This window comes from Podarcis liolepis (assembly GCF_965112155.1).
Source record: "Podarcis liolepis genome assembly, chromosome: Z".
Classification (NCBI taxonomy): domain Eukaryota; kingdom Metazoa; phylum Chordata; class Lepidosauria; order Squamata; family Lacertidae; genus Podarcis; species Podarcis liolepis.
Genome location: NC_139570.1, coordinates 20735420 through 20763210, shown reverse-complemented (window position 1 = coordinate 20763210; position 27791 = coordinate 20735420). Strand labels below are relative to the sequence as shown.

At 42.5% G+C, this 27791-nt stretch overlaps 1 protein-coding gene across 1 annotated transcript in view; it reads right to left on the bottom strand.

Annotated features, from left to right (window-relative positions):
• The window catches only part of CHM (CHM Rab escort protein), a 72459-nt gene extending 45415 nt beyond the window's left edge, over positions 1 to 27044 (bottom strand). The window contains exons 1-6 of the mRNA XM_083484734.1: positions 26895 to 27044; positions 16746 to 16812; positions 9428 to 9500; positions 8697 to 8821; positions 4600 to 5002; positions 715 to 831 (exon numbers count right to left, since the gene is read on the bottom strand). Of these exons, the coding sequence (XP_083340860.1) occupies positions 715 to 831; positions 4600 to 5002; positions 8697 to 8821; positions 9428 to 9500; positions 16746 to 16812; positions 26895 to 26943 (834 nt within the window). The 5' untranslated portion in view covers positions 26944 to 27044. The remainder of the gene's footprint in view (positions 1 to 714; positions 832 to 4599; positions 5003 to 8696; positions 8822 to 9427; positions 9501 to 16745; positions 16813 to 26894) is intronic.
• Positions 27045 to 27791: the final 747 nt, after the last annotated feature.

The following is a 27791-nucleotide window of genomic DNA, read 5'->3' as shown; positions in this document are numbered from 1 at the left end:
TTCCCAACTCCTTTTGCTGGGCAAACCATTTTATTATCTGAATTGGTAAATTTTTAGTTTGCACTTGCCCTCCAAACCAAAACTACAAGGCCATTTAAAACCATAGTTTCCAACTATGGAATGTACAAGGGGAAGAGAAAGGGTAGAGGGGAAACAGTGTGTGTGAGCTTGAAACTTTGATCCCAGGCCTGCATCAGCAGTTGGTATCACTAGGAATGTGCCAAAGCCCATGCTTCTACTGAGGGCACACTGCCAACCCCAGGTGCCTCCTGGCTCCACTTCTCTCTCTTCCTTACTGCCACTGGGCATGCAAGCAGAGATAAGAGGGAGTAATGTGGATATAGCATGGACCTTCACTTGACTTGTACACTTCCTCTGGGAAGTTGTGAAGATTGGGACCAGAGGGAGAAAGCAAGTGAGTGGGTAACAGTGACAGTGGTGAGGAGTAGATGGGCCCATTCAGAAAGGGGGTCCCAATGACAGCAACTTACTCAAGACACTTCAAAACATGCAGCTGTTCCTGCTTAGATGAGCCAGATCAGGGTCTGGTCATTATATCCAAACCAGTCCAAGAATGAAAGAACGTACAATATAGCAGAGAAAGTGATAGAGTGAAAGGAATTATAGCTACATAAAAACTTAAGTTAGTCAAATTTGCACTTTCAAATGAATTGCAAGCTCAGCTTTTGCAGTTAGGTCTATTTCAGTACCTACCTGTTCCACTCTGCCTTCTCGAAATGCAAGAATCCGGGTGACATTTTTGAACTCAGCATAGCGACTAACATTTGACTTAATTAGGAGGTCAATCAACAATCCTCGGGAGTACAGTAACTGCATAAAAGAAAACATACATATATATTTGAAGACAATCTTAATTTTAATTATCTTCTTTCTAGCATTGTTGAAGAGGAACACACTGTCAAGGCTCCACATTTTTGCAAATTAAAAGTGTCATTTATATGATAACAGTGGGGGTACTACTTCTGTATCTTAAGCCTTTGAATAACAGTAGTAAATGCTGCCAGAGCTATAGCCAAAGCGGGACAAGTGAAAAACAAGAGGTAAATGCCAGCATGCTTGGGGGAGCCTTGAGATTTCCCCCTTTATTCTTGAAAAAGTAGAAGGAGCAAACCGCCACTACCCTGCAAAAACAAAATAAAACTGCCCAATGAGAATAAAACAACCACCTAATGCAGCTGTAAAAGAGTACAAGGAGGAGGAGATGAAATGCCCTGCTTTAAGAGAATGGTTGGCTGGAACAGCAGCATCGCTTTCAGGATGGAAGATACACAACAACATTTTGTTGCAGTTGGAATTTGTCTATATACTAATACTATATACTACAAAAGTTCCAGCTTCAGTGTGGGTGTAAAGCTATTAGCAGGGTCATTCCTACTTGGTTCAGGACTTAAATTAAAAGGCACATACTCTTCCAGATTTGGTGGAGGGGAATAAGGAACCTCCCCTACACTCCATAACTCTATGGGCAATAACTGCTGCATATTTGACTTTACCTTACTGAAAAGTTCACTCCTGTGCTCACTTGAAGCAAAGCCAGAGGCTTCAAGGTGAAGAAAAGATGGAGAATAAAGGTAAAATGCAAAGAGTTGAAACCTGGAAGGGCTGCTTCCGATTTTTCTACGAGTGCCCGAGTAAGTGGGAGAATCATGCTTTTCAAATTTCCAGGTCATACTTGAAGGAGGAGGGGAGAATCTACTACAGACTAAATCCAGGAGGAGGAGGAGAAGGAGACACATAATTCACACATTCTCTCACACATAGTTTCTGGCTGCTTTCACTGTTGTCCAGAAGCAGAGAGAGAGATGAAGGATAGGTTCTTGCTGAAATAGTCAAGAGAAAAACCTTGGGGAAGTCAGAGAAGAGGCACAAATCCTTTCATGCAATCTTGGCAGAAGAAGTCATCTACATCAGGGATAGTCGTCATGAGTTCTCATCATCTTTGATCCCCGGCCATGCTGGCTAGGAATGATGCAAATTGTGATCTAACGGGTGGAGAGTACCACAATGGCTATACTTGTTTTATATAGTGAGTTACTGGGTATCCAGACCCGCAACACATGAACTAGGGTCCAAATGGTTTACTCTCACCAATATGTGAGTTTCAAGCACTTTCAGGGGTGCGGTATTTACTTTGGGCTGCTTCATGGGGCGGTGCTTCAAAAGGCCACCTTAATCTGCAGAGGAAGGGCAGTTTTGAGGTGAGCTAAAGAGCCTCTGTGCATAAACAGTAAATGCAGAGAATGTGATCCCAGCCAAAGAACTGAAAAGAGCAGAAGAAAGGATGCAGTCAGGCTGCAAGCCATCTGGTAATCAGAAATAAAGGGAGGCAGCAACCAATGCCAGTTTGGTCTACCTGGAGGTGAGGACAATGAGAGAACAAGATGTTGAACTAGATGGGGATTTGGCCTGATCCACCAGGGCTTTTCCTATACAGTATTCTTATCCTTAGGAACTAAACTTCCTGGAACACAGGGTACTTCCAAACAATCTGTTTAAACAGCATTTATCCTGATTTATTTGCAGGAAGATCAGATGACATTGGCTATTTAATGAGCATTCATTTCAAATTATTTGCGTGGAAGTTAGGTGGAGCTGCATTAAAGCAAATGTAATCCCAGGGCATTTTCTTTTCACTTTCCTTAAAGCATAAAATCTGATTGTTTGGGGAAGTAGGTTTGTTGCCCAAGAGTATGAAATCAACTGAACAATCTGAATTTTGCCAGGGTGCAACTGAATCCCATCCCAAAATACTGAAAGTCAGGGAGTGCCCTAGGTTTGATAAATAAAAATAGAGAATCTTATGGGAGCTATCCATGCCATCAAGAAATAGCTGGAGATCTTCTTTCCATTTCTACTGCATAACATACTTGCCAGTTTTTGGAGGTTTCAAACTTGTACATTCTGGTTGCATTTAGACAATGCATTAGCTTTTATCGACCTGTACAAAACCTCTTTGGCTCCTCCCTTTGTGCAAGCAGGGAAAACAAACTAAGAGGTTGCAATGTGTCCTGTTATGTGTCAATTGGTAACTATGGTTAATAGCTTCCAAACCAGCCAGGTTTTGAAAACCAACTTCCTTACACTTATCCATTTGCGGGTGATGAGAAGCTCTAGTTAATGGTGGCTTCCTGGTTTGTTCCCCTGGTTGTGCTAAGTGGGTGGGTGGGCAAGTAAAGTGATTCCATGCAGGTTCATGAAGCTCATGCCATTATTTCCATGCATTCTTTATACATTTTCTCTCCCTCAATTTCCGTCTTTTTGAGGCTTAAACTACTGTCCTCATTTCCTCAATATCCCAGCAAGCAGTGTGCTCACAACGGTTACAAGTTAAAACCATAAAACTTAATCTTCTAATACCTTTGCTCACTTTATATAAGCTAAAAATTTATTACACATTCTGGGAAGGACATGAATGTAAAAAACCACAGCGCAAGATGGATGACTTAACTTTTAAAAAAAGAAGAAGCAATGCTCCACTGAAGAAAGTTACTTATGCAATGCCATCACTCTCAAAGTCTTGAGGAGAGAACTTTATAAGGCCTAGCAAGAGATGTGGGAGACTGGTTGCCTGATTAGAGCAAAATCCAAAGGAAGCTAGGCCAGAGTTGCAGAATCTGGGAGAGCTCTGACTGAGTGACTTACCATAATTTGCCAGCAAACCCCCACACAGTTACAACAGGTGGAATGTGGGGGACATAAGAAGCTGCCTTATACCAGCTCAGACCATTGGTACATCTAGCTCAGTATTGTCTGGAATGGGCAGCAGTGGTTCCCCAGCGTTTTAAGCAGAGGGCTTTTCCAGCCCTGCCAGGCGATGCTGAGGAACGAACTTGGGACTTTCTCCTACCATGCAAAGCAGATGCTCTACTACTGAGCTATAGGGGCAGTGGGGGGACTGTATGGGAAACTCAAATCCAATGTCATCTGGAAGCCACAGAACTAGTTTTGGAACTCTTTGGACCCTGTCTCTGTTTAGCACTGCCACAAGTACTATGTCTGCAACTTCACATGACTTCATAAGGCAAAAGTAACAACTACCATTAAGCATGTGCACCAAATCATAACATTTGATTCTCCCCAATGGTTCATCCTGCAATAATATTTCTCGCAACAAGGTAGAAGAGAGTTAGAATAGTAAGACAGCACAGTAGTTGTTTTTTGTTTTCTGGAATTACAGTTTCTTAAAAAGCACATAGCTTTCAGAGAACATGTAGTTCAGTTCTCCCTACAAAAACCCAAATCCCTGATCAGCAAACCAACATTCCTAAAGGAAAAGGTGCAAGAAGTGTCTTGTTTTGAGACCCAATATGGTTGTCCTATCCCCAAAGCAAAGTGTGCTTTTAGCAGATACTTTAGCTTTGGTTCATTTTTTTTTTTACGAGAGCATGTGTGTCTATTTAAAAACCCCACAAAATGTTCTTTTATAAAGTGACCTATGTTCTTTAGAGCAGAATACTAGGTCCAAGTATCATCGTAATTATCTTGCATTGCCTGTGAAGTTTCCAAAGGAATATTTTCAATGAAGCAAACATAGGGTGCAGGGTTAATAAAGAAAACACAGGCAATGAGTTCCCTTACCTTAGAAATTAAATCAATATTAAATCGTCTCCCTTCTTTAACAATTTGGGAATAAGTAATTTTCCTTGGTTCAGCTGCAGCTTCCACTATTGATGCAGCTTCGTTATTTTCCACTTCCTGTACTGACTGACCAGGCGTTACATTGTCACAGGGTTTCTCCCCCAGAGAGGTCACTTCAACAGCTTCGTGGTCAGCTGTACATTCTGGTTCACTTCCTGCAGCACTGTTAGGGAATGTTTCTTCATCTTTGGTCCCCAATGGCTGATCCTCCAAAGGAAAGCACTTTTCCTCAGCCTCTGGGGTGCCAGAGACTTCCTCTATAACCTCACTAGAAGCAGAAGCAACAGAGGCAGGGGCCTTCGGAAGTGCACCAGCTTCTTCCACATCTTCAGCTAGATCCTGACTGATTTTTCAAGGGGAGAGAGAGGGAGAGAACAAATGAAAATAAGTCCCCAAAGCTATCTTGCAACTTTCTGGGTACGACAGCTATTTCAACCAACTGACTGAAACATCGTAAGAGCCATGTCTGCTTTGCCTACAGATGCACAAGACAAGACATACCATCTCCTCTATTTCTAACATTCAGAGTGTGTCGTTGCTTACATTACCAAAAACAGCACAAATGATTAAGATAGTGGTAGCAATCAGTTTGGAGAAAGCCTCCAGGAGTATGAAAAATAGCCCCACTAGGATAAAGCATGGACATTGCTAAAGGATACTGACTGCTGTTGGGCAGAAGGGACAGAAGACAACAGTGATGGTGTAATGGAACAAAGCGGCTGGAATTCTGAATAGCAGCATTCCACAATGCAATATTTTGTTACAAGTCCCAAGTAACAGCGTGAACAGGGTGCATGTGCACAGGTCTCACCCCCAGCCACTGATTGGCTGAACAGCTGTGATGTAACAGAATGTTCGCAAAGGGCTCAGTGGGGAGGTGCCAGCAACAAAATGTTAACAAATACAATACAGCTTTGTTGAGGGAAGTGAATGACCAGCTTGGATGGAAGAATATCATGCCACAGGGACTATGGATAAAAGGAGCTGTGCATCATGGATTGTGCGCAAAGCCATAATTAAAAGTGGCTTGTGTGTACATGCGCGCACACACATATATGGAAACAAAATCTTCATCTTTATTACTGATCCACCCATGGCCTTTAATGAAACATAATGAAGGCATGCTTTAAATCTTACTGCTGTGACCATTAATCTTGTGGCTGCCTATCATGATAAAGGTAAGGAGGTCAAAAGAGCAAGGTCAGCAGATGTAAAAAGTCTTTGGCATCCTCCTTTCTTCCTTAATGGCAAAATCCTTAACATTCTCCTTCTAAGGCCACACTCCACATTTCAAGCTCATTTTCCTTTTTAATCTTCAACTTCAATGAAGTCTACCTCAGCAACTAGCACTTTTGAACTTGGGATTTCAGTTTAGGCTACCAGCAGAGATGAATCAAATCAGTGTCATTATTAGTGGGGGGCGGGAGAGGAAGAGTTCACCAACCATTTTGCATTATCTTTTTATCTCAACCACTTAGCCATTAATCCTCCGAGTAAATGTTTTAAGCCTAGCCGTCAACAAATGAACTGCAATCTGAAAGGTGATCTGAAATGATACAGCAGTAAAACTTCAGTACTTATCAATAAAAGGCAGAGTTTCCCCAGTTGCCAGAGGTAAAAGCTATTTAATTTTTTAGGTCTTCTTATGTCTATCTCTGATCTAATTAGCAGCCACACTAGTTTTTTTGCAAGAGAAGCCCCCGAGTGAGCTGGGCCGAAATAAAACTCATCACATCCCTCGGCCCAGGTCAGCTTTACGGGCTTCACCTAAATGTATTATTTCAGAAATATTGTTGCCAGTAACAATGTATTTTCAACTCAGGGCTGAGGGGTTTGGCTACAAGCGACAGGCAGGGTTTTTTGTCATATATATTTTTTACACAGCTGCAGGGGTGAGGGTGGGCTGCAAACTGAATTGGGAAAACAATACTAGGTGAGAAATATTTTTATCCTCTCTACATTTTCCACGATTAAAATCATTCCTCCCCTGAAAGCTGCTATTGGCCCTAAGAGGGGAGGGGCAAGGGGAGGAAAAGGAAGAGACAGAGGCTGTTCTCAGAACGCCTCCTTGGCTTCTTTGGAGTTTATCCTCAAAACTCACAGTTTCCAGGAAGCCTATGGAACAACCTCCTACTCCCAACTACAGATATGGGAGTTTGGTTCTCATTTTAATGCAAACTGACCAAATTCTCACTTTCTAAAACTATATGTGAACACAGCTACATTCAGAAGTACATTAGCTGCAGCTTTTAAACCAGCTGACAGTGCGACTATTCAAGGATTCCCGACAACCTTATTAACAACAACCAAAATATTTTTGTATAAAACTTAATTCTTCAACAGAACTGTGGCTATAAAAACCGGGCTCGGGGGGGCGGGAGAGACACCGAAGTTTAAATCTTATGTGCAGATGGAGGTTTGTTTGTTTGTTTGTTTAAACCTGTAATACTAATTCACAAGGATACATGTGCAGCACAAATTGTGGTGTAAATTCTGAACATTATCTAGCGTCATTCATTAATTAATGGTACTAACAAAAGAATCTCTCAAAGCCAACGTGTCTTATTAATGCCTCGTAACAGCCACCCCTTCCGATAGGTCAAAAGAAAAATTGCCAACCAGCTGGTTAATTTATGCAGCACAGGTGTTCACTATTTATTTTTCAACCATTTGCCTTTTTTTCAATACCGCTTGTTGCGGAGATGGTTTTCTTCCACTTTGATGGATGCACTTTGTTCTGTGGCCATTCATTTCGGCTTTGTGCACTATATTACCACTGCAACCCAGCTGTTTTTATTCTTTCAAAATAAATGTTTAATGGCAACTTCATAGGAGTTCAGGGAAATTAAGCAACAATGGCAAAAACTAACCGAAGCATGTAAACCGTCAGAACTGCTGTGATCAGCTCTCTCTCTCGAACATTAAGTTATTAAAAGGAAGAGGGTTTTTTATTTCCAATTTTAATTTTTTAGATACATAACATAAAATCAAATAACACTTATTCAAGACAAAGAGCCTGTTCTGATGTAACAGGCAAACTGTCCTCAGTGCTGGTCTGCATGGATTGGATATGGTTTGCTTAAACTAGGAAGTGAGTGAATTGGTTCACATGTAACACTAAACCAAACCATGGTTTAGCATGGATGCACAAGGTTTCCCACAGAGGAATTGTGCTCTTCCTCTGGCCTTCTTGCAGGTGTGCTGCCATGAACTATGCTACAGTTTGGTTAAGTGCATTGTCCAAAGTCAATGTATGCCTCCAGGAAAAAACCACAAACTATAAACCCAAGAACACACCTTGGTTCTAGCTTGTGGTTTGTCAGGAGCAAGACACTCTGTCAGCCAAATTTTGGACACAATACGAAGCCAAACAATGAGTCCAAAGAATTTACAGGAGTTCACTATTCACTTCTGAGTCCAGTTCAAGGTGCTGGTGCTCACCTTTAGGGTTTCAGATCCAAATACCTGAAGGATCTCCTCTCCCTATCAAGGCCTGCCTGTACTTTGAGATCTTCTGGGGAGGCTCTTTTCCACACTCCACTACTGAAGGAAGCTTGTCAAGCAGTGGAATGAGACAGCCTTATCTATAGTGATGCCCCAATTACAGAATGCCCTACACTCACAAACATGCCAGACACAGAAATTGCCTTCATTCTGACACCAGGTTAAAGCTTCTTTGTTTGCCCAGGAATTGTAAGCTGATATTGTTTAGCCTGCAATTACATTTTTAGCTGTTTCTTTTTAATGGTGTGTTTTCTTGTTGGTCATTTTATGATTTTATTTATGTTCCACAACCCACTTTGGTATCTGTATAGATGAAGGATATGCTACAACTATTCTAAATAAAATAAAACAAAGTGCTTGTGGTATCTCTGAAGCCAGCTGTGGCCACAGCAGTGAGCCCCAAACCTTCCTTTATTGGGTCTAAGTTGGGGGAGCAGGTTTCACCATGGAGGAGCAAGCTCACACAGCTGGCCCATTGGCTTCCCTGTTCAAAATGTGCCTCCACATTTATGTGCAGAACAGGAAGCACTCACCTAGCATAGCAGAAATCTTCAACATGCTGAATGGTTTGGTCTGCCTTGTTCAGAGGAATACCTTCTTCATTTTCAAGGATCAGTTCTTCCCAGTGGGTGTTTCCCTCACAGGGGTCAGCCGTTTTCTTGAAGGAATATGCAAAAAAAGAACAGAAGTGTTTCATTAAACTTTTTTTTTAAATGAGCATATGTTGTTTTGGCTTTATTTAAATGTTAGGATGTTGGAGAAAGAAATATTTAATTCACTTTCTTTAGCAGTGTGAGGTGCAGGGGTTATACCAGAACCTTTCCATACACTGAATTTTTCCAGTCTATGTATCCTGCAGATGTGTGTGTGTGTGGTTATGAAATGAGAGGTCAAAGTAAACAGATCTGGAAGGTTCCTATGTTCATACTGTAGTTTTAAAAAGACATTGCAGAGGGTTGTAAATAAGATTCTCGGCAGCAATAGAATCTTAACACCAAAATGTTTATTGAAATATCTGAAAGGCACAATAAACAAGGAAAACTTGGAAGTTGCAAGAGCAATGATTACTGCAGCCGGACTAGTCACAGCAAGAAATTGGAAATCAGATATAGCAGGTGACATTTTGCAAGGATATAAAAACATATGGGATATAGCATGGTTGATAAAACCTACATATTCTAAAATAGATATTGAATGATTTTTTTCTGAAGTTTTTAATGAAAAGGCTGAACATTTAGCACGATACAAAATCACTACTGCTTACCTGGTTCTCTTTTATCCAAGACAATAATCCAGAGAAACTAAAACTTGCCCAGTTTCCTCCATAGTATTGTCTTCTATTGTGGAAATGGGGGAGGGGAAGCGGGAGAGAAAAGAAAAAAAGAATAGCTAATGGGGTAAGCTTTCATTTTTGCAAAGATTCTATTGCAATTATTTAAACATAATTTACAAACTACTTAGTATTTTTTAAAAAAACCTCTTTGCAGTGGACAACAGAAAAAAAATGAATATCATTAAAGCAAATATGCAATGCAAAGTCAGTAAAAGTACTAGTATAAAAGCACATAAAAACAGGAAATAAACACAGGGTCTGATCTTATGGTTCACAAGCAAAATGGAGTAAGTTGTGCTACCAAAAAGGCTTCCATGTGTACACAGGAACAGAAGAGGTTAAAAGAAAAGCAAAAACACATCATAGCAATCCCAAATAAGCAAAGTTTAAAGTTTCCACTTAATATACATGTAGCATTGGTAGAATTTTGGGCTGGATGTTTTTTGAGTGTGGGGGTGACTTTTTGTTTCTGCTTTTAATAAAACCCATACACTCTGAAAACACATTTGCATTTTTCCACCTTAAAAATGATACCCATCCCCCCCAAAAAAGAGAGTCAATTGTAGAACAAAAGAGTAAGATATGATATTCCTAGCACTTCTGTGCATAGCCACTGTCAAGTGCCTCTGCGTCATTCAAGAACAGTAGCACCATCAAAGGCTGCTCTTTAGTTGAGAAAATAGAAGGGCCAGGTTTTCTTCCAACTCTTAATTTAGTTTCTGTCATTAGCATATACCTAATCTGCAGAAGGCTGAAAGCCCCTGGTCATCTGGAGGGAAAGGGCCACTACAGAAAAACATGGGCACTGTGGCTTATAAATTTTCAACAGAGCCTCTTGAAGCAACTCAGACTAGGTTGGCTACAAACAGCTTTTTTGTCCCCATTTAACAATAAAAACACAGGTTGCACAAAGAAATGTTGAGTTACATGACCTGATAAAAGGATTAAGTGTGCATCAAATTAAGTGTGCTGTGCAAAATGTACTCAGCTTGCCACAGAGAAGCACAAGGAGTTACAGAGGGCACTAAAGGGTTACCCCATTCCAAGCTCACAGGAAATCCCACTTAGCATATGCATGCACATATTTAAAGTACATTTAATGCACATGGCTTCCCCCCAAAATCATGGGGACTATCGTTTAAGGGAGCTGAGAACTGTGGCTCTGTGAAGGGTAAACCACAGTTCCCTGGATTATTTGGGGAAAGAGAGGAGGGAAGCATGCAAGCCCAAATCTTGTGCATGCTTGCTTCTATAATGTGAACCATGGTTTAGTGTTACATCTGAAGCACCTTTCTGTCTGACAGAGACAGGAGACCTTCATAACTGTGTGGTCAAAAGAACTGTGTCACTGATGCAAATTTAACAGTAGACTTGCAAGAGGGGGCAAGAACAGTTCTTTTGTAAATGTCAATTAGGAAAGTTACACCTCTCGATACTGTAATAGTCCTGGAAAAACAAATCAAAGCTGCTGATGCCTGAGAAGAAGTTGCTGTTGCTTTATGATTTCTCCAGAGAGCGGCCAGCATTTGTCTCTCCCGTTTGATCTCTGGAGTGTGTGTGCATGTCTCCTGTCACCTTAATAAGCTGTCTCTTGTTGCCGACCCGGTCAAATTGATTTTAAGGCAAGAATGTAAAAGGACTTCTGGGCCTAATCCTAAATTTCAACTAATCACTTGGCTGAAGCACTTATTAGATAGGGATATAGGGAACCTCTGGCCCTTCTGCTGTTGTTGGACTACAACTCCCATTAGTCCTGGTCATAGGCCATGCTGGCTGATGGGATTTGGAGTCCAACAAGATCTGAAGGGCAGATGATTGCCATCTCATCCCAAAATGGTATGAGGGCTAGTCAGCTTCTCTGTACACCTCATACTTTTCTTTAAACTTTTCGTATCACTGAAAAAAAGAAACAATGAATTACTAACGTTTGATCGTTTTCACACATCAGCAGCAGAACTGGGTCAACTTTAGTGTAAAAGCAACCTGTTGGACCAGACCAATGGTCCAACAGTCTGTGGCCACTGAGGAAAAGATCAGGTGCTTCTGGCAAGCTCACCACCAACCTCCTCAGATTTTCCATACACACACACGAGGGAAGAGGAAATTTAAGGCCAAATGGAGGTTCCATGTAGCTGTCATAGTCAACAGATGCTGATAAATACTAGGAAGACAGATCTATCTAACCCCCTCTCCCCTTTAATGCCATCTAAGTTAATGTGGTAGTGAAGTAAGAATAAATGTGTGCCCAAAAAGCCATTTTGTGATTGCTTCTACTCAAAAAGGGCAAGATCAGAAATTTGGAACAGGATGAGTTTTTCTAGTATTTGGTCTACATGACCAACATATGGCTTTTGCCATGTAGATCAGGATGATCATACATCAGAGCTGATTTTATGGATTATCCCTGCCCAACAAATGAGAAGATAAAGTTTGAGCCTCCCACAAAGATAACTAGGTGGATTTGCATGGCATGGTGGCTATTTGGGTAAAACCCTCATATGTTACAACTGGTACACTACCACAACAATGAATTGAAAATAAAAATATTAAAAAGAGGGACTTTCCTTCCAAGAAGGAGGGATAAATTTGGCTTGGAACTATTCTGCTATTTCTAGTATTTCACTAAGGCACCTATTCTGAGGTTTTGGTAATACCCAAACTTATTTTTATGTCAAATGGTTTAACTGATTAAAAAAGCAAAGTGAGACAGCTGCCTATTCCTGCATTGCAGGGAATTTGGACTAGAAGATCGTCAGGGTCCCTTCCGACTCCAGAATTCTATGATTCTATGAATGTACAGCGGTGCCTGGCAAGACGAATGCCTCGCAAGACGGAAAACTCGCTAGACGAAAGAGTTTTCCGTTTTGGAGATGCTTCGCAAAACAAATCTCCTATGGGCTTGCTTCGCAAGACGAAAATGTCTTGCGAGTTCCTGCGGGTTTTTTTCCCTTCCCCCCCTTTTTCTAAGCCGCTTATCTGCTAAGCCACTAAAAGCCGCTAATAGCGCTAATAGCGTTAATCCGTCAATGGGCTTGCTTTGCAAGACGAAAAAACCGCTAGACGAAGAGAATCACAGAACGGATTCTTTTCGTCTTGCGAGGCACCACTGTAACAAGTAAGCTGACTAGAGAGCAGTGAAGGGAAGTGGGGAGGATCTATCTATTCCCACCTGCCCCCAGTTTTCCAACTAGATTTAGGTAAGTGTATAAAGGGTTGGAGCCAAAGCAATTTTTACTTTGTGGTTACAAACCTTTGTGAACTTAGCTGGGAGTAAGCTCCACTAAACAAAGCGTGCAATATTTTGCAGACTGCTATGTAAATTTCATAAATATGCTGAACAGGACAATTTTGTATGCCAACTAAGGTATGAAGAAACCATTTTATGTTGTCAAAGCAGTAATAAGTTTAAGTTTCATAAGAAAGAAAGTGTTGCATATGTTTATATTTTCCCCAAAATCTCCAGTGCCCCCACAAAAAGAACTAAGAAGAAATCCCCCACCCTAAGCTTCAAATTTTCTGGAGGTTTTACATCCCTAGTTCAACAGCTTATTTCTTTGTACTGTGACAAAATGATTAGACTCATAAACCAAATTTTACTGTCAGACACGAAATAGACAACCTGAAGAAATATGCTGCCTTCCCTTTGCTTTGGTTATTCCACCAATGCATCCAGAATTTACGAACAAGAGCAAAGTCCCCTAAAACAAGAACATTTGGGGGAGGGGGAGGGGAGGGGAGGAGGGAGGTCACTAGGAAGAAAGATCTTCATGCATAAACAAATCGCTTTCACAACTGCATTCAATTCTCAACTTTCACAACTTCAAATTTAAAGTCAATGCCAAGTCTCACGTTCCGAATTGCAAATTACTTTTCTAAATCACTTAGCATCTATCCTTGAAATTTCACACGTCAACAGCTCATTAATATCTACAGTAAATGTAGCTCTCTGAAAAAGAACCACATTTTTTTTTCAAAAACATTTTATTGAGACGGATAGCTAGCACCCAGAAATAGAGCCCCCTTCAATTACAATTTGGCAGAAGCTAACTTTGGTTTTAAAACATGACTACCGGAATTTATGGCCAGGCTGCAATGGAAGTGACTATTTTGAATAAGATTAGCTGTTCTTGATGGGGGATGCTTGGACAGTGTTTATAAATCAACAGAGGTGCTACTCAGTGGTTTATAATGGTCCACTTCAGACCATCTACCATCATCACATAAGCGGTATATTATGATAAACGCAAAACAGTGGCGGGAGATTAAAAGTAATAAGATCCACCCAGGGTAATGAATCCAGGCAGCATTGGCACACAAAGTACTTCAAAAGTTTCATTTGACTCACAGCTTCTCGCTGCCCCCCTCCCATTATGCTTTCTATCTAACTCCTATCAGAAAGGAGAGATTTAAAGTTTACACAGCATAGCGAGGATCAGATTTACAAGTGGGACCAATATTCCATTCCTCCTTCTCGTATGCCATAACACCCAAGAATATTGTTTAGGATTTATGGATTTAAATTTTGAGGAGCAAACCCAAGTGGTAGTTTTCATCTTTTATTTCTCCAAATTTTAGTTTTATTTATTGATGGAAGCCTATCCCTGTCTTGCAAACGCTCTTAGAAGCAACAGGTACCTATCCAGCCAGAATAAATGAAAGTGGGAAATGTGTTTTATGCAATTCGATCTGGAAGGACTCAAAACACATAGCTACTGTAACGGGAGGGGGAAACATCCCATTGTAAGCTGCATTTCAATAGAAGATGAGAATTATTAGATATATTTTACTTACTCAAAGTGTTCAGACAGTGCTTTAGAGAGTTGACAATTCTTAATACATTTTTCCAGGTCCATTTCTCGTTTACCAGGAGATTGGAAAACCACTTGCTCTGGATAGGGTTGCACTCCCTCTGAAGGAGCAAGAGTGTAGCTTGGGGGGGGGTACTCCTGGATACATCTTTATCATTAGAGGCCCAAGTATTCTCTGTGGGTATGAGTGCATTTTACCAACTTAGCATGGTTCACTAGCTGTGGCCATTCCTGGACAGGGATAGCCTGATCATTGTAGTTCGTGTGGTGGTAACCTCCAAGTTGGATTGCTGCAATGCATTTTACATGGGGCTGCCCTTCATAGAATCATAGAGTTGGAATAGACCACAAGGGTCATTGAGTCCAACCCCCTGCCAAGCAGGAAACACCATCAGAGCACTCCTGACATATGGTTGTCAAGCCTCTGCTTAAAGACCTCCAAAGTAGGAGACTCCACCACACTACTTGGCAGCAAATTCCACTGTTGAACAGCTCTTACTGTCAGGAAGTTCTTCCTAATGTTTAGGTGGAATCTTCTTTCTTGTAGTTTGGATCCATTGCTCTGTGTCCGCTTCTCTGGAGCAGCAGAAAACAACCTTTCTCCCTCCTCTATATGACACCCTTTTATATATTTGAACATGGCTATCATATCACCCCTTAACCTCCTCTTCTCCAGGCTAAACATGCCCAGCTCCCTTAGCCGTTCCTCATAAGGCATCGTTTCCAGGCCTTTGACCATTTTGGTTGCCCTCCTCTGGACACGTTCCAGTTTGTCAGTGTCCTTCTTGAACTGTGGTGCCCAGAACTGGACACAGGACTCCAGGTGAGGTCTGACCAGAGCAGAATACAGTGGCACTATTACGTCCCTTGATCTAGATGCTATACTCCTATTGATGCAGCCCAGAATTGCATTGGCTTTTTTAGCTGCCGCGTCACACTGCTGGCTCATGTCAGCCTGGTTTGAAAGCTTCAGCTGGAGCAGAATGTAGAATATGGATTGCTGATGGGGGCATCTGGCAAACAACATGTGACACTATTGTTAAAACATCTGCACTGGCTGCCCATCTACTACTCAGCCAGCTTCAAGTTCCTTGTATCAATTTACAAAGCCCCGAACAAGTTATGCCTGAATCCTTATATCCCAGCTCAATCAAGGGATGCAGGTGGCGCTGTGGTCCAAACCACTGAGCCTCTTGGACTTGCTGATCAGAAGGTTGGCAGTTCGAATCCACACGATGGGGTGAGCTCTCATTGCTCAGTCCCAGCTCCTGCCAACCTAGCAGTTTGAAAGCGCACCAGTGCAAGTAGACAAAAAGGTACAACTGGAGTGGGAAATGGTGTTTCCATGCACTCTGGTACTCATCACAGTCCTCCATACACCAGTAGCATTTTAGTCATGCTGGCCACATGACCCAGAAACCTGTCTGTGGACAAACGCCAGCTCCCTCGGCATGAAAAGTGTGATGACCACTGCAACCCCATAGTTGCCTTTGACTGGATTTAACTGTTATCCCAGCTCAATCACTGCAGGAGCATCGTTGGTTGTTCACTGAGTTGTTGAGGCTTGATTGACAATAATAAAATGAACCTGTAGTGCTTCTGGCCCAGTACTGTGAAATATTCTTCCAACAGGGATTCAACAGGCACCTTCTGTGACACCTTTTAAACACCTGCTGAAAACCTCTTTATTCCATCAGGCTTATACAGGCAATTAAGCCATCTTATTTCCACAATAGTTAGCCGGTTTTTGACAGTAACCTTTTATAGTGTTTTTACTGTATGGCTTTATATGTACAATTGTTGTAAACAACTCTGATATTCTTTAGGAATAACGGTATATAAATAGATTTATTCACTGAAAATACATGCACAGTTTTGAAATCAGAAGGCTATTTTAAGTGTATTCAAGAACATGTAAAATAGGGTTAGGTGCTGCCTATATCTGAGCCTTCCTACCAATCCTCTGCCAGTCCCAATTCAGAGAAGGGTGATATTCAGTTGTTATTCCCTCACAGGCTAACACCATGGCTAAGGAGAGATTTGCAGGCTCTCACACACTCTCCTGCAAATGTTCTCACTCCTGGAAGAGGTGAAAAACTGACATATGAGAGTCCATGTTTTCCTACTTATTTATTTAAAGTATTTATTATCCATCATTCATCACAAGGTCCCATACAACCAATGAGATACTGAAAGGGGTGAGGGAATCTCACCCAAAAGCTCCAGTGTAAACTGCAGAAAAGGGGGATACTTAAACTAATTCCAGGGGAATGTGTCTCAGATAATATCATGTTGTTTAGTGATCACAACAAAAATAAATGTCCCTAAAGATATCATACAACAGTTAATACAAGGTGAAACCACAATCTGTTATGCGCAAGAAGACAAGCATTAAGTCCCACAACATGTAACAAAAGGTGGCAATTAGTTAGAAGACTTACGAATCCACGTGGAGAACCCGTTGGCCACTTCTTGAACATGCGGCTGCTATGATAGATTCAGGCAAACCTGTGAGGGAGGGAGAAATGGGCACCGCTGTTATACCAGACCAGCTGAGAGCTGCCCCTTCAGGCACATCCTCCCTACATTCAGAGGAAGGAATCATGAAGCTTTTAATGGGGGGGGGGTTCTAATATTTTAAAGTTCTCTTTTCCATCCCTGTTTACCTCTTCTCCCCCACCTTTAGGCACACATTCCAGCCAGGCAGAAGCACTCAAGAAGACCACAGAGCAGGAGTGGGGAAGGGCGCTGCATGGGGAAGTTGAGTCCCAAGGGCTATATAAAGCAGTCCAGAGAGCTGCATTTGGTCCCAGGGCTCAAGGTTCCTCACCCTTGTTCTATGTGCACATAACAGGGTTGCTTTTGCTTCTGCACTGTAATGGAAAGCGACACCAAAGCTGTCTATCACGTAAGACCATAAAGAAGACCAAGCCGAAGCCTTGTAGATGAGCTTTACGCAAGTTCAGCAAAATGACTCCATAACAAGATCAGAAATCGGTATGAAACCAGGAAGCATTCTAATCTATTTCATATCTTAAGGTGCCCTTAAGGTAGAAATTCAGACTTTCAGCAACTTTTTAGTCATTTTTAAGGCCTACCATTTTGACAGATAGTGGAAGATTTAATCTCAGCTGGCAAAAGGGAGGGGGGGAGTTATGAAGGTTCAATGCAAGTTCCCAACATCAATGGCTGTTTTGTTGTGATGGAACACCATTTTAACACTTGGGTTTTACCCCAGGGTGGGGAGGAGAAAAAGGATTGCTATGCTAGGAATAGATGAAAGTTTATTTTGCCTAGTAGACAATTCTGAAGGCATTGGGAGTTTCACACCACAGGCCAGAATCCTTTTTCCTTAAGCAGTGTTTCAAACTTACACAAGTGTCCCCAGTTCTATGAGCCAATTAGCATATTGATTTCCATTGAAGAAACACTATTTGGGCGAAGCTTCCAGCTACTTTCGTTGACACATTGCCGGTATCACAGAATGGTGCATTGCAACAGACAACGCCTGTAGTTTATGCTTGTTTGGCTACGCGAGCTTTTCAAATACCTTTAAATCTTAAAGCAATGCATACCAAGATTTCAAAATCACCATCTGTAATCAAGTAACAACCACCTTGCATTTGCTACCTTTCATCCAGAAATCCCTATGAGCTATTTTACGGGTTTAATATAAAAGGCTTTTTGCTGTCAGATTTGAAAGTAATATTAATAAAATGTTAGCAGTTTATAATCTAGGAAATGAATGCTGGATGCAACTGTAAAGGAAAAGGAGGCAAAATTACCCTTTTCCAATTTGGGATGGGGCAACCTTCCAATTAAATTTGAGTTCGTCTAAAGAGCTCTGACTTAAAACATTACCAAGAAGCATTTTAAATATTTAGCGATGAGCTTGGAAGTTGCAGATTCAAAGTTTGATCAAGAGGAGAAGAGCTAGTCATAATATCACTGGTATATTGTTTAAACAACTGATAATTCAGGCCTCAGATTGGTCTTATACATCACTCCACCAGGCTGTCCTAACCAAAATGGCAGCCAACACTGTATGACTCAAACATATGATCATGGTACTGAAAACAAAGTTTATTAAATGCCCATATGCTGGTGCAGCAAGCTGCTCACCATGGACACGGCCTCTAGATGAACAGGAAAGGATTAAGCAAACAGTGAATGTGGAAAAGGGGCAAAGGGTGCTTTTCCACATGGTGAGTGGGCAAGAAGATGCTATGACTTTACTTAGCATGCCAGGTTCTCAACGTGCTGGGGCATGTCACCAGTGGTGGAAGCCCCAAAGGTGCTGAGTCCAAACACTCACAGTGAGTCTGCCAGTCAGGAGCATCTTGAGCCAGAGACACCTAAACTGGGATTCCCGGAAGAACCAGCTCCCTTTACACCAGAGGCCCCATGCACCCCAGTGTCTGCTTGCTAGCACAGACAATACAATGCAGCAGCTGACTGAGAGGCAACGGTGTGCAAGCCGGAGGAAGTGGGTGGAGCCTCAGAGGAGCATAGAAGGTCTGCTTGGAGCTATCCAAGGTACTGCAACTCCAACCTGACCAAAAAACCCAAAAAGCACCTGTTGTGGTCAGGGGTCACACTGACACCATACATCATCATCATCATTACTACTACTACAATTTATTACCCACCCTTCACCAGAAGATCCCAGGGCAGGTTACAACAATTAAAACACAGCATTAATATTAAAGGATAATACAACACTGTATGAACAAAAATAAGGTGGGTCCAAAAAATACACATCTCAAGTGTCAAAAGCCAGGGTGAACAGGTGTGTCTTCAGCATTCACTGAAAGCTGTATAATGAAAGAGACAGATGCACCTGTGTGGGGAAGAAGTTCCACAGCTTAGGGGCTGCCACACAGAAGGCCCTTTCCCAGGTCACCATCCCCTGAGCCTCTGAGGACAGAGAAACTACCTTCTGCAGATCTTAGTGCCCAAGAGGATCTGTAGGGAAGAAGATGCTCTTTCAAGTATTTGAGACGTTAGTCATTTAGGGCTTTACACACTAATGTGAGCACTAACTAACAACCAGTTAAAGCTCTGTTACACCATGACTTCCCCAGAAAACTGTAGTTTGTTAGGTATGCTGAGAGTTGTTAGGGGGCCCTCATAAAGCTACAATTCCCAACACTCTTAACAAACTGCGGTTCCTAAGACCTCAGCCCTTTTCCTCCTGAGTACTCCTTGTCTTGTCACCCTAGCAATGTGGGGGCCACTGCACTAAAAACTCTTCCTGACCCACAGATGGGGTGCCCTCATGCCAGGTTCAGTGCACACCAGGGCTGCCTCAGGGCATCAGATGTTATTTTCACAGCCCAAAAAGACATTAAGCTGAAGCATCTCCCACACTACAAAAGGTAGACTGAGAAAGGGGTCCTGCAGACGGGTAGTATGCCAAAAAGAAAACAGGTTTACACAATGGACCCCCCATTCCCCCCAAAAAGAAAACACTGACTGTGGCTCTGCAAGTGAGATATTCCTGCTAACTTTAGAGAACTGACTCCTTTGCTGCTCTAATAATATTTAGTTCAGTAGAATCCTAGTTCAGTAGAGTTGGCAGGGGTCACTATGGTCATCTAGTCCAACCCCCTACAATGCAGGAATCTTTTGCCCAACGTGGGGCTCAAAATTCAACAGAGCACATGGGATTGCACTTTTTTCCTTATAAATTCCTGCCCACAGCCATCCCTGGGTGGGCTCAAACCACCAACCTTAACTGCCAGGCACACTGAACCACTGTGCCACAGAGACATTTCTATTATTCTGTAACACAGGGTTGGCGAAACTGTGGCCCTCCAGATGTTGTTGGAATGCAACTCATATCCCCCCATATCATTGCTGCTGCTGGCAGGGGTTGAAGGGAGCTGGAACCTAGCAACATCTGAAGGGCCACAGCTTCCTCAACGCTTTTTAATAAAATCTTCCTGGTGAGCCCTACAACAAAGTGGCAAATCTTTTTCAGACCTCCAGGATTAATGTGTCTCAATTCTAGCTCAGGGATGGGGAAGTTGTGGCTCTCCAGATGTTGCTGGACTCCCATCAGCCCCAGTCAGGATGGCCAGTGGCTAGGGCTGATGGGCGTTGCATTCCAGCAACAAATGAAGAGCCACAGATTTCTTCACCCCTGCCAACCATCTCCACAGAGTTTTAGCTAACCTTGCATCACAAGCAAGCAGAGCTAGAACTTAAGCCAATAACCTACTTCAGAAGCTCACAAATCTGTATGGCATTGAATAAAATAGCTGTATGACAATATGAAAAACAAGTTCACACCATCTAGTTTTGAGAGGTCTCCACCCTGCGCCAGATGCTTAAATATTTGCTTGCGTAAAATGAAGCCCACTTGCTTACAAAAATTTGAACTATAGAAACATTACAGCAGGAAATGCATTATGATGAAACTGAGGAAGATCATGCACCAAAATATTCAGTAGTAATCAAAACATTTAAGGTTGTGTATGTGTGACAGAGAAAGTGTGTGAGAGAGTGTGCGTGTTTTACGGGGAGCTAAAACCGGCGCCCCCAATGTTTCACTTTGTACCTCATCTTTTGGTTAGTTTGCCACAATAGATTTTTAAAACTGTATTAGTATCTGGAATTGATTTTTCTTAACACTATACTTACATAAGATAAACATAAAATAAAGTACTACCACCACTCCCGGCATATCGAACAATAAATAATAGATTCCCCTGACAGGACTTTGATGACTGGGCAAAGCCCAAATGCTTTCAGCCAAAATCATATGGAGCCATAAATCACTCTTTATTTTATAGAATATTTCAAAATGGATCCCTGCTTTCTACCTTGAAAGTCATTTCATGTGTTATTTATAACTAGAGAAGACTAGAAAAAGAAAAGAGGGGGGAAATGCATGGAACCAGGAAATTTACAGTGACTCTTTTTCTTTTTTTTAAAGAATAACTTCTTTTTCAGAGACAGAAAAAGAGGTGGGAATAGATTGACTCGGGCACAAAGAAAGAGAACCCAAACTCTTTTCAGAAGGGAATGTATTTTATCTGATAACTTAACAGATTTGCGGTTTAGTTTTACTAGTTATAATGCTAGGACTCTTGTCCTCATTTCAAGCTGTGGTTCCTGTGCTGGAGAAGATGGTCAGATCAGGGTGAAGGGTAGGCGTAACCATGGACAACTGGGGATGGACCCAGAGGAACAGAGCTGGTCATATCATAGTCCCAGAATATTAAGGAATCATCAAGGGAGGAGGGCTCTGGGGAGGGATACACTGGGATGCCTTTTCCACGCCCCGTTCTGTCTCCCTGTCATCTACCTCGGTGCTTCGTGCTCATCTTGTCAGCGGCTTCAAGGCCAACTTCAACTCTGAATCTGGCTTTACCTCCAGAACTATGAGGGCCTTCCCCCAGCTTACTTTCCCAAGAGGAGCCTGCTGCCCCATCTGCTCCAGAAGTGTTGCTAATGTCTCTTCTGTCGTCTAGGTCATGGAGAAGCCAGAGTTGGCATGACCAGACAATGCAGGCTCAGCCTTCTCCAAGGAGTGTTTGCTTGCTTGCCCAGTCCAAGGAACAGCCTGATTTGCAGCACCAAGTTGTGCCTGCCCCATTCCTATATAATGGAATTGCAGGGGGCATGTCACTTACTGGATCAACATCTTAGCTTAACTGGCTTTGCATGGAACTTACTGTGTCTTCTAACTCTTGCTTCTTCTTCTTTTTTACTATGTACCAATTTCAGCAATTAGGAATTTATATGCAGTATTCATATCTACAATCTGAGTTCAAGTTCTTCATTCAGTGAGAACCAGGACACAAGTGTTCCTCTTACACTACTTAAATTTCAGCAGTAACACAACAACGAATGCCATCACACATGCTGCCATTCTCTCACCCTTTCCGCATATTACCTCATGATTCGCCATATGGTATGGTGAATTCTACCCAAAATTTCATGAGAGGGTTGTGTGATTTATTAATACCACAAGAAACAAACAGGGAAAATACAGAATGAAGACAAGTCTTGCATTTTCAACCTACATCCCTAGAGTTTAAAAGTTTTGCACTCTCAGAATCCAAACTTAGCTCCCCAATGAGTCCCATCAAACTCTACTTAAAAGACTGCACTTAGGAATTACCTATTTATGTTCCAAAGTCAACTAGTGTTGTGAGCTAGAACAGGAATGGGGAACCTCAAGTCTTAAGGTCCCAGTGCTGCCCCAGGCCACACACATACACTGAGCCACAACATTCATGAGCCCTGGCTTGCACTCTCCTTGAATTTTTCTGCCTGGCTACAATGCATCCTTAGATCAGAGGGGAGATACGTGAATTTGTAGAAACTAACCTTCTGTACATAGGGAAATTCGCATTCATTGTTTTGCCTATTTTTGCCTCTGGGTCTGCACACAGCTCCTGAAAGGGAATGTGGCTCTCAGACTGAGAAAAAGTTCCCTCTTCCTGAGCTACAATATCTGACAGTAGCATTCAATAGTGAAAAACACAAACACTTTCAGAAGCAGGCAGCTGGAGCTAATCAGCCCACTGATCACAATATTACCTTGTATTTATGCCATAGGCGACAAGGAACTGAGTGAAGGCAACTGTATGAAATTCCATATATAAGAGTGAAAGGGCTGGGAGGGAGGGAAGGAGCAGAACACTACTTCCCTCCTCTGCAACAAACAAGAAACACAGAGGGCAGCCAGGGGGCAGAATTCTCCATCCATCCTCTGCCAGTCCCCAGCAAACTAGTGTATACATACAGTGGTACCTTGGTTTACGTTCCAAAAGTCCATTCTTAAACCAAAGAGTTCTTAAACCAAGGCGTGCTTTTCCATAGCAGCAGGGGCTCAATTTACAAATGGAACACACACGACAAGAAGTGGAACATGTTCTTATTCCAAGGCAAAGTTCACAAACCAAAACACCTACTTCCGGGTTTGCAGCGTTCTTAATCCAAGTTGTTCATAAACTAAGCTGTTCTTAAACCAAGGTACCACTATATTTCACAGGCTAGTTACTTCTGGCAGCTTATTCACAAGTCTGTACTAATACAAGCATCCTTATTTAAACTGGAGTAACAAGAACTTTGGCGGTACCAATGTACCACCAAGGTAAAGAGGAGGGCCACATTTCCTAGCAGGCAATCTTCTGGGGGGCCACATGTCAGTGGTGGGTGGGACAACATATCTGACCTTATCTTTACGCAATAGGCTACATTCCAACTACACAAAAGTCAGAGGCTTCTACATGTACATCTCTCCATATGTGAAGGAGGCATTCCCTGGGGAGAGTTCTGAGGGTCAGAGAAAGGCTTGGAGGTGCCGGACAGAGGCTTCTCATTGGCACTGTTTACTTTCTACCAGGAGCCAAGGACTGGGTAGGAGGCAAAGCTCAATTGTGATGCTGCTATTAGTAAACAAAGTCCTAAAACGACTTGGGGTTATATTTAATGTTCATCATAGAGCAGACACAATGAAATTTATGAACAGGACTAACTTTGGTCCATTAATTTCAATGGGTTCACTCCAAGGAAGACTTAACTGGATACAACCAGTGTGGCTGAAGCACCTGAGAAAACGCTGGTCTAATACTAATGTTTTGTCCCAGAGATGAGGAACTCGTGGCCCTCCAGATGTTGTTGGACTACAACTCCCATCATCCTTGACCACTGGTCACAGAGGAACGTTTGGAAGGCTGCATTCACTTCCCTAGGCTAAAGTTCTCCACTGCTGACCTAGGCGAATGGTGGGGTCTCCCCCACAGAAATATTTGGGGAAAGCTAGAGCATTCCCAAATAACAGCTGTCTAACTTCTGGATTTCCTGCACCGAGCAGGGAGCTGGACTAGACGGCATGCAAGGTCTCTTCTGTGTCATTTATCTCCCAAATTCAGGCCCAAATTCATAAAATGGGAAGCATTATGACCAACCAACCTACCTACCAACCACACAGGACTATTTGGAAGGTGAGGAAAAGTCTGTTGTGGAACATTATTTTTAAATACATTCAGCATGCAGCAGTTATTTGATATACACAGAGCACAAGTATTAACAGAACGTCTCCATCCAAACACACACACACACACACACACACAAATTCAATTCATTATGGCATTAGCTTTCATGGACTGAATATTGTTGTTGTTACTCATTAATCACCTTCCACATTATGAGGCACAAAAATTTTGTGAGGCACAAAAATATAATAAAAACAGCACCAAAAATAACAGAAGATGAAAAAAGAAACAATACAATGTGGACACCAATAGCAGATACCTATTCATCCAGCTGAGAAAGCTTGTCAGAGCAAAAATGTCTACAATTGTTTCCAGAAAGTGCAGATGGGAGACACCTGTCATATCTCAACAGGAATGTCATGCCACAGAACAGGGCAACCACAGTGAAAGCCCTGCTCCATGTTACTGTGGAGTGCGCTTTCAATATCTTTGAAACTTGAAAGAGAAGCTCTCCTGAAGACTGCAGTGGCCTACCGGGTACATAAGGGACAATGCATTCGCTCAAGATCCAACAGAGAATCTTAAATGGATAAGAAGCCAGGGTGAGAGGAAGGAGATTGTTAGGGTCTGATGCACAAGGAGCTGTGATACAGAAGAAAAGGGGGGCCAGGGGAGAAGTGAACACAAGGTGAAGCTACATCCTTCATGCACAACCTCTGGCCATGGTCAGCAAGAGTTAACTGGGATTCATAGAAGCATAAAATTGTTGAGTTGGAAGGCATCAAGAGTGCAATCTAGTCCAACCCCCTGCAATGCAGAAATCCTTTTGCCCAATATGGGGCTCAGATCTACAAACTTGAGATTAAGAGTCTCATGTACTACTGGGATTGCCAATTTTACTTCTGGCATAACTCCTATGCAATGTCACAACAATCAAAATTTCAGCTGGTAAAGACTTTTCCATCACTTCATCTGCAGGCTAGGAAAAAGCTTCACCTGATTTTGCTCATAACAAGACTTGGAGGCCCTGCAAAAAGGGAGGTTGACAACACTAGCTCGAAACCTTGCTTGTCTGTAGAATGTGTGGGTACATGGAAGCAAGCAGCTTGTTTTCAGCTTCAGTTTCCTATTTGTAAAGACAACCACAAAAACCCAGATGGTTGGTGGAGGTACCCTGGGTGAGAGGCAGGGAAGCAAAGAACTCCCAGGGTGAGAGACTGGGAGAAGAAGAAAAAGCTCCAAGTGAGAGCTGGGAGGCTACACCACCTTCTGTGTGAGACAATGGTTAAGTGTTGCTTTTGAGGGAAGACTCTGCATTTTCTTTTCTCCGTTTAGGTTTTTATTTAGATTGGTTTCTTTTCCCTTATTGCATCATGAAAAGGATTTTTTAAACCCTATTTAGAAACACACACACACAACTACCACAACAACCAAACCTCAAAAATAATAATTACCTTGTGAAAGTGAACACAAGGACTTCATTGCACAACTCATAAGGTGGTGTGCAAATTGTTATTTTTTACTAATAATAATTGTACTGTATTAAACATAGGAATTATACCAAGTAAGAGCTGTTTGACAGTTAGCAGGTTTGCCTCAAACAATGGCTGTCTTTTGCTGGAGGTGTTTAAGCAGAGGCTGGCTGGACATCTGTAAGAGATGCTGTAGTTAAATGCCTGCATCAAGCAGGGGTTGGACTAGAGACCTCCAAGGTCCCTTCTAATGCCATGATTCTATGACGTGGCCTTAACAACACAGTAAGCCACAGTTTGTCACAAACTGTGGTTTAATTGTGAGAGTGACTCCCTGTGCGGCTCTACGACTGCATTTTTATGTTGTGAACTGCCCTGAGATCTGCGAATGAAGGGTGGTATTTAATAAAATTTATTCATTAAACAAATTTAATAATTTCACAAACAAGCCAATGTCACCTGGACGCTGACCACAAACCAAAAACAAACCAAGGTTTATTCTCAGATACTCCTATCTGATTGTTCCTTTGGGATGAAGGGTGGGGCATAAATTGGATAAGTAACAATAATGATATCAAACAGGCAGGAAAGTTGAAGTATTTGAGAAGCCCTATATTTAATGAACTGAAAGGGGCTTTCCCTGAATCTACCAAAGCCGATTACATGAGCAGTGGAGCAGACCCTCTCAGGAGGTGGTGGACTCTCCTTGGAGGTTTTCAAGCAGAGGTTGGATGGTGATGGAGGCTTTACAGTATTTCAGATTCATGAGCTGCAGAGGGTTGGACTGGATGACCCTCAGAGTTCCTTCAACTCTAAAATCCTGTGAACAGGTATTTCTTAAAATAGGTTACTGTGTTTTTAGGAAGATGGGGCTGCAATCCTAACCCCACTTACTTTGGAGCGAGCCTCCACTAGTTGCCCTTACTTCTGAATAGGCTGCACCATTGGGAAAGGGACGTGAGGTAGGGAAAAGGCAGGGGGCAACGGAGGGCAGGTAAAATGGGGCCGGGGTCTCCCCTGTGCGCCTCATTCCTGCTGCCCCAAAGCCCATCTCTCCTCCATACTCACTCCAGCTTCTCACTTCCCAAAGACCGGCCACCCGCCAGCCACGTCTGATTCCCACGTTACATATACACGCGCGCAACCCAACCCACCCCGCCCTTACCCGTTCCTATGACCACCACATCAAACTCCGAGGGCAGGTTATCCGCCATCTTGGGAGGGGGAAAGCGGCCGCTGTCATACGGCAACGCCCCGCCCCTCCGCCCCGCTTGCGTGTCAGCTCCTGGCGGAAGTGAAGCTCCGAGCTAGCTTCGGGCACCGGACGCTATGGAGCGGAGGTTGTTTGAGGGGGTGGCGGTGCATTGTGGGTGATGTAGTCGTTCGCCTAGGCCTCACGAAACACCTCTCTTCCAGGTAAAGGAAGGGAGAGAGGGGGGAACTATTATTTTTTAAATGTAAATGTTCATCTGAAGAGCACAGGGAGCTTTACAGTATAAAAACAACACCATACCAAGGTAACGGGACAAAAAAAAAATAACACCCCCCATCAAATGTCATGAATTAATGTGGCGCCTGATACTCTGGCCTCCAAATCCCATCAGCCCCAGCCGGGATGGTCAATGGGCAGGGATGATGGGAGTTGCAGTCCAGCAACGTCTGGCGGGAACTTTTTTGCATACAGTCCTTACCTATATAAATAACCATCAGTTCGCAGCCCGTGAAAAAAGCGTGAAAACTGAACCTCTCTTCGGTTAATGGAAACTAAAACTATGCTGCTCAGTGTCGATTTGCTTGGATGTAATTTTGCTTTGCTTTTTAAAAAATGTTTTATCTTAGAGCAACCTGATTTCTGGATTGTCAACAAACCACACAACTTTTGTTGACGCTCCTTACCTGCAATGGTATAGGGAAAAATAATGTAGCCAGAAGCAAAGTTCCTTCCTTTCTTTGCCTTCTCCATACATGCATACGTAGACGAAAAAAGTTAATGCCTGTTCAAATCATGGGCTGTTTTATCACCCATCACTGCTGTTTCAAAGGGTTGCCAAGTGTATGTTTC